A 10,100-nucleotide genomic window follows, 5' to 3' on the forward strand; every position below is an offset into this window, starting at 1 on the left:
GTGTGGGGGGGGGGGGGGGTTCAATAGTTGGTAATGAGCTGTAACTGTAAATTTTTTTTACATATTACTTATATGATAAATTTAATTCGCAACAAGGTAAAAATAAAGAGTTGTGACTTGTTGCAACTTTTGGGAAGAATTATGACTAGTCTAAAAACTTGTGATTTTTATGAAGAGTTGTGAATTTTCCACAAAGTTGTGACTTTTACGAAGAGTTATAACTTCTGACTTTTCTAAAGGAGTGTGACCTTTCCGATAAGGCACATTAAGCACCTATTCACGCTATCTTTTGTTATCTATAAATAGAGGAGTTTCATCTTCTTATTCTGCACAGACAGATCCTACTATTCTTTACCGCCTTTGAGTGGTTCGATGACATCGTGATTTTAAATACGAGTACACTGGTGAATAACCTCTTTTTCTTTTTCTTAAGACTCTGGTATTCGAGTGTGTGCTGTAATTTTCTACATTTATACTGATTAAAAATAAAAATTTCAACGTGTGCTGTAATTTTCTAAATTACATTTTAATTAAATAAAATTGAAAAATGTTATAAGTCTTGTGTAACAATTTTTATAGAAACTTGGGGGAAAGCAAAAAGAAAAGAAACAAAAAGGAAACTAATTCCCACTTCCCTTTCTCAATCAAATTCTTATAAATATTTCCCTTTCCCAATCAAATTCCTACAAATATTTTTTCCTTATAAATGCCTAACATTAACAACAGTTGCATTAATTTCCAATTCTTAACTTCTTTTTTTCTCGTAATCTAACACATAACACAGCCATAAAAAAAGCTTCAAGAAACATGTCTCAACACGATCAAGTTCCCTGTTTTTGTACTCGTACACTACCACCTGATGCTCCTCTCTTGAATCGACTACAACACCTGCCTCCAGTTGATTATAGTTTCATGTCTCGTATTAAGTTTGAGCATTCAAATCTTGGTGATATTGTTGATGAAGAAGAAGAAGAAGAAGAGGAGGAGTTGTCGGATGAAGAAATTATGGAAGAAGACGAGCAAGAGGTAGAGGAAGCCGTGAGTGAGTTGATTCTTGATGAAGAAACTAAGGAAGAAGACGAGCAAGAGGTAGAGGAAGCCATGAATGAGTTGATTCTTGATGAAGAAATTATAGAAGAAGAGGAGGATGTTGAAAATATGGAAGCAACAATGGAGTCTGGGTGGTTTGTACAAACAAGAATGGAGTATGATATACATTTGCTTAGTGAAGGCTACCAGCAAACAAGTGGAAGACGGACTAGGACAGCTCGAATGCAAGTGAATACTAACTACTTTCGTTACAATATTCAAGTGCCACAATCGGCTCTTGATGACACCTATACTGATGAAATTGAAGTCGAACAACAAGAAGAGGAAGTGGTGGAGGAAGACGATATTAATGAGTTTGTGGATCAAGATATGTCTGAGTATTTCGAAAGAAGTACATGTTATGTTACTTGTGTTATGGACATAGACGCCAACGAAGATGGTAATGATGAGGAACAAGAAGCATGTGCTATCTGCCTACTTGAATATAAAGATGAAGATAACATTGGCACACTTCAATGTGGCCATGAATTTCATGCTGAATGCATCAACAAGTGGCTGCAGAGGAAAAAATCATGTCCTTTCTGTAGAGCTTCAGTTTTTCCCACAAACACATGACTGCCTACATTATTCTTAATCTTGAAAATTCAATTAGAGTTATTATTTCTGTAGTGATTCACATTGCAATCACAATTCACTTTTTGAGTCTTTTACCTGTGCTTTATTATAGTTTTTGGTCATGTTATCTGTTTTTAATAACATCTATAACACATAATTGAGTTCTGTGGTACCTACCAGCATGATTACCTAGTAATTCACATACTTGGGCAATAGGAATAAATCAGCTAGTGTACTTGCCCATGATTTTCACTCACTTCATTAATCGTTAGCGTTGGAGGCTGAACAGAGGGATCAGATAGCTAATGAGAACACAGGACTACTTGTAAACACAAAGTCCAATTGTTTCGGAAGCACAAAATCAAGATTTTCTAGAGTTACAATCACATGCAGCTAGCAAATGTGTCTGTAACTTCCTATACAAAAATGTAAACTATAGAGTTGGGGTTCCCCTCCCAAGACATTAATTTGTTCACTATACTCCTTTCTCGACTTCATACGTGATAATTCTTTCATGTTGCTGGGAGCTTAAGAAAATAATTGATCATGATATCACCTAGAAGTTTCAGCTGAAGTAGCTTCTCAACTGTCAAGAAGCATCACTGATAAAATCACATAATGTCACAGGACAAATGCAAGTAACATTGACAAATAGTGTGTTGATATCAGTAGAAACACAGAGAGAGGGAAGAAATCTCCAAGAAAAATCTGCATCATCAGATGCCTTATTAGAACAACTAGTTTCATCATTAGAACCTATGTTGCCGCTAGGTGTGTGCCGGATCCTCCAATAGTAATTCATTTTTGGAGGATCCCACACGAGTGCGCATTTTTTTTGGAGAATCTGAGCAACATAAATTAGAACAACGTCCCAAGAATGTAGGAGGAAGCTGAAGTTTGCTTGTTGCCTATGGTTTTCTTCTTTAACATTTTGGTCTAAGTACACTATAAAGAGGCCCCGGCTCAAGTGTATCAGGGATTTATACTAGATTTTCCTAAATACAATAGAAGGAAAATAGTAACTTTGAGAAAGCTCTTGATCATTCATACGTTGATAGACCAAAATAGTTCGCAGTGATACGCAACTCTGAAATACACAGTAAAGACAGAAACCACTGCAAATAATAATTTTTTTAAAAAAGCAAACTAGTAAGTCTTGGCTTGATGCCTCCTTGAGAACCTAAAAGCTATGTTAGTCGGATTCTCTGAAATACTGATGTCGCCGCACCTGTATCGGATCCTCAAAAAATAAGTAACTTTCAAGGATCTGAAACACTCGATGACATTTTTGAAGGATCCAAGCAAACTAGCTAGGCCTAAACAGATCCTTTTCCTTAGTTTCTAGCATTAATCTATCTACCTCTTAGTAGCCATTGGAGTTCCTATTCTTTTGTTTCAATCGCTCAAAACATCAGTCAAGTAACTCTCTTAAAATACATATCCACCATTCAAGTGCTTTATTGGGGATAAGTTTTGTGACTTTCTTCATTATGCCAACACTAACCTTAGGTACTTTTCGACATGGCATTTTTTAACTATAGCAATTAGTAGGAAAAGTCTATCGGAAACAACCTCTCTATCTTACAAGTAGGGACTAGGGGTCAGGTCTGCGTACACCCCAACCTCCCCAAACCCCACTAGTGGGATTACATTGGGGGTTACATTGGGTATGTTGTTGTAGCAGTTAGCAGGGAAAGTAAAAACAGCTTAGTAAAAGTAATGTATTTTTTCACTTCGTAGAGGAAGAAGTCACAATAACATAAATTGTTTACCTTGTTTTTCAGTAAGAATAGACAAAAGTTCCCCTTAGTTTCACATTTCAAAGAACATCAAAATGGTTTCACTTGTTATAAATCAATCAACTTCCATCATAGTGGCATTATGACAGCCTTGTAAAACATGTTCAACTTTGACCATATAAGAACAAAAGCAAAAGAATAAAGATCCTAATCCAAATAAATACCACTCTGCATACTAAACTGAAAAGAGTAGCAGAAAAGTACTTCACTCAAGAAACTGTATAACTATAAGAGTTGAACTCCTATTCTGAAGGCAGAGACTCCGCATTACATTTACTTGCACTCTGCAAGTAAAATACAGTCTCAGGATCTTCTAAACTCACGTAGAACAAGTCACCAATATGAAAAGAAGCAGGTCACTCAAATGGTTGATCCCTAGAAATTCAACATGTTTAGTACTCCTGTTCTAATATGGAAATTCGGAACATTCAAAGCAAGAATCAGCCAATAAATTTACCACGACAATGAGTTATGCACTAGCCTCTTCCTTAAAACCAAGCTTTAAACCCCTGCAAGAATAGTTCAACCCAAGCCAATAAATCCATCAAAACACTCTTCACACACTCTTGAGAAAAGGAGAAAGAATAAACAGCTAATTCTTACTAATCAAGACTTGCTATCAATCACTCACATGAAAATTAAACAGGCAAACTCGAAACACCAATTAGGATAGCAGTTCAAAAGTAACTAGATATCAGAACTATTAATGTCACAATTTATTTGATGCTTGCACGTACATATATCTCCTTTATATTGTTTTTCTTTTTTTAATATGAACCTGACACCCCCACCCTAAAAATAACACATTCCCAGGAGTTTTTGCTCCCTAGGTTACTCAAACCTTGAACCTCATTGTTGGAGGTGGAGGACCCTTTGAATCAGGCCATGCCTCTCTTGAGCTCATATATACCATTGTTATCACAGGCGAATAGCGCAAAAGAACTCTAATGTTTGTTGGTGATTTAAGTGCAAATAAGGAGTGAACTTTAATGATGAAAGGCGCAAATGGAGGGAAGAAAATACAAATATGTATGTGTAGTACAAGACTAATAATTATAAAGCGTGAATGACAAATATATGGACAACTAAATTGAAAAGAAAAAAAGAAGATAAAAGTAAACATCAATTGGTTAGAGTCACTTCTTCATGATTACGCTCATTCGCAAGGAAAAGTATGTCTCAGATCCTTGATGACAACCTTTAAGCGTACCTTTGAAAAAATTGATTTATACTAACTTAAACAAATGTTAGAAGTGAAATGGGAGTTCCCCATTCACTATAAAAATGCAAACTTTACCAATTTGAGCTTGGCACTTGGAAAACTCGATAGTCTATATCAAATATAGCAATAAACACATGGGGCTATCAGCATGAACATAAGTGCAAGTATAAAATTCAGGATGTAAAAACACACCTCTCCTTGAGTCATTATCATCCAAAAGTCTCTGAACCCTCTTCTTACCACAATACTGCCTATCAAAATGCTTAACCTATGACCGACACAAATAAACACCAATACATCAAGAAAAAAGCTAAAATCCCACAATCCATATAGTAAAAAGAACTGATATCCATAAAGTTTTTAGCTTTAATAACCTTACCCAAGTAGGTCTACATTGTTTCACATATTCCTCCCTGGTTTTCTTGCATTCAACAGGGTATAAAAGCCCAACTGTCGCGATTTCTGTAGGTTCCTTGTTCGATTCTTTCTCCAAACATGAATAAAATGCATCTCTTGCCTTTTAAAAACAACAATTTAATAGCTTCAATTAGTTTTATCAAGATCAGGGTCATAGCCAAAAAATTTACAAAGGGGGTGTCAACATAATGTATATAAAAGAACTACTTTATTTTTTTTGATACTCGATAAATCTGTCTGTGACCTGCTGCCCTTTGGACCAATCACAGGCTTCTAAAAGAACTAAACTTTAACTTAGCTAAACAGTATAATTTTCCGGCGAAGGGGTGTTGGTTCATTACAAATATTATCAATAACCCATTAATCTATGGACTTTAGAATCACGAACCCATAAACTCAAAATCTTAACTCCGCCACTAATCAAGATTGATCAACATATACATTTTTGGACCTTAAAGAACAAAAAATTATGCAAAAAATAGTGCAAAATCATACCTTGTAACAAGAAATTCGAGCTTGTGAAAGAACATCTGTATGAATTTTATCAGTATTTTGTGATGCGTATGCTTCCAACGCCATTGACAACCAAAAGAGGAAGCTAAGGGAAGAAAACTAATACAGTGAGAGAAATTGTAAAAAAAAAAAAGCTTTAGTTTTTGTCCCTATGATTTTTACTTGCCCAAATAAAATGGGCCAAAGAGTCTACACAACATGGGCTATTTGAAATTTAATGTAAGCCCAATTTCAACTTTATATTTTTCAATTTCATCCCCTATAGGTGAAATTTGACCGGTTTATCGGAAACGACCTAGTGACCAATACTCACTGAGTTACTATGACAACATTGTTTTTTCTACATTGTGGGGTCATGAACACGAATTTATGATTTGATTTTTTTTTGTGTATTAGTACTTGTTGATTTTCTTGAATTTGATTGACAGACATTGATTGGTCTGGAATTTGGTTGATCCATTGGAAATGGCATGATAATTAATACTTTATATGACAAACAATGTTTTTTTTTGGTGTTTTGAGATCCTGAAATATGAATTCATGATTATGGATGCTTACTATATGTATTAGTACATGTTAGTTGATTTTCGTGAATTTGATCAACAAACTTTGATTGGCTTGAAATTTGATCGATCAATAAAAAATGATCTGGTGATCCATATTTGCCCTGACAAACAACATTTTTTGGTGTTTTGGGATCGTGATACATGAATTCATGATTATGAGTGTCCTTTGTCTGTATTAATATATGTTGATTTTTCTGAATTTGATTGACGGGTTTCAATTTGAACAATTGAATTTGCAGTACGATAATTTAATCATACACCATTTTTTTTTTAGAAAAAGAAACTTTTGGGCCATAACAATAAAAAAGTTAGAAACATGTTCAGATATACACTAGTGACTAGTCACTTGATTGATGCTAAGTCTAACCACTAATTAGTATTAGTATTAGTATATAGTGATTACTCAAGTTTGTCTAATCACTGTTTTGGATAAAGTGATTAACTTGAGCACATTGGTAAAAGTGATTAACTTGATCATTTTAGTAGTCACTATTCTTTGAAAAGTAAACGCAAGCATGTTCATAGGGTTTCCAACTTCAGAAGACATCTTTTCATCATGCATAGGGACATTAAAGTTATCGGGTTCGAGTCCTACGGAATATAAAGTTATCTTAATTAAAGAATATTTTATTTTTTTAGGTAAGATTTTTCAACACAAATTTAAATATAATCAAATTTTGTTACAAATTCGAATATCAAGTAAGGGTTATCTGGAGCTGATTTGGAGGTATAAAGGTACGTTATACATTAAATTATGCACAAGTAATATTATGTCTAATAGCTATTTAGGATATAAGTTATTTATGTATTTGGTTTGCAATTTAATTAGAAATTACCATACTTAATTTACATATAAGTTATGAGATAATCTATATAATATTTTATGAAAAATAAAATAAATTAAATAATAAGTAAACAAATGACTTTATAATTAATCTCAGCATTACTAGGAATAATACATAACTCTAAAGAGTTATTTGGTGTGAGGTATACTAGATAATAATCCCAGAAATAAAATGAAGGACTGTTTTATCCTCCATACTAATTGGAGGTATATTAGGTAGTCCTAAGATTATTTATCTCACTATTTATATCTTATGAGTCGTTTGGTGTGAGATATAAAATATAAGCTTAAGTCATCGATAGCCTCTTAAATTTGTCCGCATAATTCATTTAGACACCTCAATTGAGACGAGCAAATGACATAAATGGTCCCTAAACTATCCTAGTAGGTTTAAAATAGTCCCTTAACTATACAGTTGACGGATATGGTCCTTTAACTATCCACCCTTTTGTCAAGTTTGATTTCCATCCACTTTTTAAAAAAACTGTTAGTTAACACCGTTAAGTCAATCGATTTAGGAGCATATCCAATTGATCATAAGCAAAATAACCACACGAAAAGCATAAAGTTGTAAATGCCCATGGCCATGTATGTTCAACAAGTTGTGAATGTTCAAACATCTGATTTTCATTTACCCCATTTGAAATCATCGATTGATTGACCAAAATGAAGAGCACTGAAGCAGATGTAGTGGATGAATGGAGGAGAGATACACAAGTGTTGACAAATAGGGGATCGCGATTTCGTAGCAATTTGGGGATGACCCAATTGGCCGATTGGTAGAAAATGAAACCCAGAACGATTGGGAACAGTTCCTTGCGCTTGTTAATTAGTATTTTCCACAAAACTGAGAAAACCCAAATGAGCAGTGTGGCCATGAAAAATGCTCCAGTTCTAGTTTCTTGGTTAAACCCACTTCCCATCGCCATGGATTCTATCAAATTTGATGATTTATTTGTCTCAATCTTTCGTTTTGGTTCTTCTTCTTCTTAATTGTCTTATCCCCACAGAAAAGCAAGAAACAGAGGCGTGGAGAGATCAGTATCATTAACTCATATTCTTCTTTCCGTTGGGATTTACACTTTGTTTGGATGGTTGTATATCGACAGATTGAGTTAACGGTGTTAACTAACAATTGTTTAAAAAAAGTGGATGGAAACCAAACTTGACAAAAGGGTAGATAGTTAAATGACCATATCAATCAACTGTATAGTTAAAGGACTATTTTAGACCTACTAGGATAGTTTAGGGACCATTTATGTCATTTGCTCCAATTGAGACTCTTACCTATTAAACACTTTAATATTAACGAATATTTATCTATTGAACATAAAATGACAGCTAGTTTTAAAAATATTGTGCGTGTAATTCACACACATTATCTTGACAAAATCACGAATAGAATTACGACACATGGGCCCATAATTTTAATTTTGAAAAATAAAAAATAATTTCCTGCCTTTAATAATATAGAAATAATTAAATTGATAAAAAAAAAAATCTCTCCCCCACCCCCACCTAACCTATTGCCCTTTCTTCTTCATCTTCTTCTCTGTCATTCTGCCATCGCCAGTCACCATTGATTCCTCCGGCGATAACAAAAAAAAAATGTCTAGCCCCACCTCATCCCGAATTCACCCACCAAATCCTTTCCTCTTTCTTTTTCTCCGTTTTATTCTATTCCTCCGGCGGCTATTAAGATTTTTGTAAAAATAATCGACCTCAATAAATTATTTCGAAATCGACATATCAAAAAAATTTATAACATTTTTAATAAGTTTAATGAATGGTGATGGTTGCTCGATCGGAGTTATTGAAAATAAAGATGCACAAATATTGGTCAACTTTTTAACTCCAATAGTCGATTTTTTTTTTCTTCTTCTTGCAAATTCAACAGGCAATTTGTTTACAGAAAATGAAAAAAAAATGAATCAAAACAAAAGGCAGAGAAATTTGAAGTTTTTTAAAATGGTGGGTTGAAGAAGAAGATGACTTGCACATGGATTTGGGGGTGAGTTTTTTTTTAATCATTTAAAAGATTAATGCTTAATTAAATTATTTTTTTATTTATTTAGTCAATGCATACCAAGTGTCAAGAAAGTAGGTACAAATTTATTTTTAAAAAATATAAAAAAATGCATTCACGCGCTTAGCAGCAGTGAGATACACTTATTTTGCCACATTAGCATTTTGTGTTTAATAGGTACTTGTCTTGAACAATTTAGGTGTTCAATAGGTACGAGCCCTAGTTGAGATGTCTAAATGAATTATGCAGACAACTTTAAGGAATCGCCGATGACTTAAGCCTAAAATATAATAATCCTAGGATAAAATGCAAAATTATTTTATCTTAATTCATACGTTTTGTTGGAGGTATTAGATAGTCATTGGACTATTTATCCCACCATTCATATCATAGTGATGATAAGTTATCCCATATGATTAACTTATCCCTCGACATAATTAATTCCGAAATAACTTGTTCCCAACCAACACAACCCCTTAGTAATGAATAAGTTATCACATATACAATATGAAATATCTTATTTCATTAATCTCGAGATAACTTGTTTTCGACCAAACCATGTTACCCCAAAAACTTTAAAGCAACCAATCAATGGCCACAAGAGTCCCCACTTATTTAATTTCCAATAAACGTCAGCTAAATGAACTTGTTTTGTACTTCGTCTTGGACCAAAAATTAAACAAAGTAGTGAAAAGATGCATTTGTACTATCCACATGACATTTTAACAGCACCTTTAAATGTGTAGGGTTAATGTGCATCATCATTATATAAAATACTACTACTATTTGACAATTCAGATTGTACAAAAGTACCATTTTTTTTACTTATATAACATAGTCAAAATAGTTGTTATTTTAGTGGTTTTTTTTTCTCTTTGAGAGATCTGAAATTCAATGGCCATGGAAGAGAGGGACTGACAGAAGAGAGTGAGCATACACATATAATTATATAAATATTTTTACTTAATTTTCTTGATATATATTGTATATATAATTTTGCGAGTGCTCACTTCTCTTTCTGTCAATCTCTCTAGGAAGGGTCAAATGG

General features: G+C 33.6%; 2 protein-coding genes and 1 non-coding gene across 5 annotated transcripts; 2 read left to right on the forward strand and 1 right to left on the reverse strand.

Moving 5' to 3' along the window:
- Positions 1–67: 67 nt before the first annotated feature.
- Positions 68–2,251, forward strand: LOC102584950 (probable inactive protein kinase DDB_G0270444). Its single transcript, XM_006350088.2, has one exon. It carries the CDS (start codon positions 808–810, stop codon positions 1,663–1,665), a length of 858 nt encoding a protein of 285 aa, XP_006350150.1. The 5' UTR covers positions 68–807; the 3' UTR covers positions 1,666–2,251.
- Positions 2,252–3,402: 1,151 nt separating this feature from the next.
- LOC102591353 (uncharacterized) lies at positions 3,403–5,749 on the reverse strand. 3 transcript variants are annotated; one of them, XM_006350028.2, is made up of 5 exons: positions 5,599–5,749; positions 5,066–5,203; positions 4,879–4,954; positions 3,922–3,973; positions 3,403–3,839 (listed from the first exon to the last, which is right to left on the reverse strand). In XM_006350028.2, exons 1-4 carry the CDS (start codon positions 5,680–5,682, stop codon positions 3,966–3,968), a joined length of 306 nt encoding a protein of 101 aa, XP_006350090.1. In that variant the 5' UTR covers positions 5,683–5,749; the 3' UTR covers positions 3,403–3,839; positions 3,922–3,965. The 3 variants fall into 3 exon arrangements, with proteins under 3 accessions (XP_006350090.1, XP_006350089.1, XP_006350091.1); XM_006350029.2 differs by having other exon boundaries at positions 3,405–3,748; XM_006350027.2 differs by having other exon boundaries at positions 3,403–3,973.
- A 4,217-nt stretch (positions 5,750–9,966) lies between these two features.
- MIR156F (microRNA MIR156f) lies at positions 9,967–10,079 on the forward strand. Its single transcript, NR_127288.1, has one exon. It is a non-coding gene; the product is annotated as a microRNA MIR156f (primary transcript).
- Positions 10,080–10,100: the final 21 nt, after the last annotated feature.

This window comes from Solanum tuberosum, unplaced genomic scaffold (genome assembly GCF_000226075.1).
Source record: "Solanum tuberosum cultivar DM 1-3 516 R44 unplaced genomic scaffold, SolTub_3.0 scf00116, whole genome shotgun sequence".
In the NCBI taxonomy this organism is placed as follows: Eukaryota; Viridiplantae; Streptophyta; class Magnoliopsida; order Solanales; family Solanaceae; genus Solanum; species Solanum tuberosum.